Source organism: Lathyrus oleraceus, chromosome 7 (genome assembly GCF_024323335.1).
Source record: "Lathyrus oleraceus cultivar Zhongwan6 chromosome 7, CAAS_Psat_ZW6_1.0, whole genome shotgun sequence".
Classification (NCBI taxonomy): Eukaryota; Viridiplantae; Streptophyta; class Magnoliopsida; order Fabales; family Fabaceae; genus Lathyrus; species Lathyrus oleraceus.
Window position 1 is genome coordinate 50,871,004 of NC_066585.1, and position 1,845 is coordinate 50,872,848.

Consider the following 1,845-nt stretch of genomic DNA (forward strand, 5'->3'; position numbering starts at 1 on the left):
CATGAAGCTTCGGTGAATCTTTTCTTTCTCTAGTTGCTCCTTGGCTAGAAAGTCCTTATACTCTTTTAGAGTGGTCCTTAGTTCGAGAATATGGGCCTCGTAATCTTCCCTCGCTTCTTTCTTCATGGCATTAGACCTCTTGACAGTATTTTCAAGGTCCTTGATGATTCAGGACGCTCGATCCAACTCTTTGTTGCGGAAGTCTAGCTCAGAATTAGCTCCTTGTAAAGCTCCACCAACCCAAACTTTTTGTCCCTCGGCTAATCTGAGCCTTTTCTTGCTATCTTCAAATTTTTCACAGACTTGCTTACCCTTATCCTCCAAGACGTGGTTACGTCCCTTGGCACGATTCAGTTGGACTCGTAGTTGAGTGTTTTCCAACTCGAGCTCTTTGATTTGGCTGGTAAGTTTGTCCATGTCCTCTTGTAAGATAGGCTCGGGCTCGGGCATCAACGGGAATGAAGAAGGATAAAAAAGAAACGACATCTTAACAATCCTAGCCCTCTCTTTTACCCACACATAGTAGGGTTCCTTGGCTAGGATGTTTTTCTTACCCCATTCATGGTCAATACGGACTATGCTTGTCCAAGATTTTCTCACTCTTTTCACGTTTGAATCAAGTGTATCCACGATATTGATGACGAGTGGAATGAAATCTCTTTCTTCGGGGGGATTCGTCATGGCGTACCCTAGTTGTCTCTTGAGTATAGCAGGGTTGTAGTTGATGCAACCTCACGTTCCTATTAAGGGTACGTTAGAGAACTCTCCACATCTTGTGATGACGTCCTTTGTATCCCATTCCCTCTTGTACCATATAATTGAGTCGGAAGAGAGAGATGCGAATCTTTGCGGCCATGTCAGTTTATTTTCAGCGAAGGGTCCACTTTGAGGCATGCGGGCCCTCATCACAAAATGTAGCATAGGAGCGCAACAGAGGAAAGTACCTCCCTTCTTCTCATGCTTTGTATGGAAGGTATGATAGAAATTGACAAGTAAAAAAGGCACCGGATTCTTTGTTAAAAAGACTTCAACTGCTAACTGATCCACGAACTTGTCCACATTTGGGAAGATGACAATTCCATGAATCAAAAGTTCCAAGGTTTCACTACAAAAGTCGGGTCTTCCTTTTTTAATCATTTCCCAAGCATGGGCTTCTAGTAACTTTTGAGTTAAACCTTTGATGGATTCTTTAACGCCCCAATTATCCACTAGCTTGTTGGCGTTGATACCCAAGGTGAGTGAGAGCCCGGTCAAACAGAAGCCTTCTTCCAACTTCGGGAATGGGTTGTATTCTTTGATTGGTCGATTGAGGAGTCTCTCGAGGTCTTCCAAGGTTGGAGAGATTTGGAAGTCGGGGAAAGTGAAGCATCTTAAAGGGACGTCATAGTATTGGTACATTGTAGTGATATCACCATAGTCAACCTTCTCGGTTAGAAGATCTACGATGTTCCTAAAATTGGCTCTAAACGTGTTATCTTTGAGAGCTACGACCTTTGAACAGAGGACCTTTAATGAACTGATGTCGGGACTCTTGAAGCGGAAAGTAGAAGTGCTTTTCCTTGTTGAAGTATCCATGATTGTGTCGGAAAATAGTCTTGTAATTCTGCGTCCGAACAAACGAAAATTTTAAGAGCTTTGCTTATTATTTTGATGACGAATGAATGTATGAATGAATGATTGGTTTTTTTATTTCCACGGGATTTTAGGCATGGGTTCATGGTTTTGGACCATCGCGACGAAGCATGGAGTTAATAATGACTGCTTAGTAAACCAAGGTTCTCGCTTTGTGTGATCTAAGGCTTTTGGAAAATTAGGTGTAAGACACTGGACCTAGAGTCATGAACT

General features: G+C 42.5%; 1 protein-coding gene across 1 annotated transcript; it reads right to left on the minus strand.

Annotated features, from left to right (window-relative positions):
- Positions 1–732: 732 nt before the first annotated feature.
- Positions 733–1,575, minus strand: LOC127101962 (uncharacterized). The gene has a single exon (XM_051039384.1). It carries the CDS (start codon positions 1,573–1,575, stop codon positions 733–735), a length of 843 nt encoding a protein of 280 aa, XP_050895341.1.
- Positions 1,576–1,845: the final 270 nt, after the last annotated feature.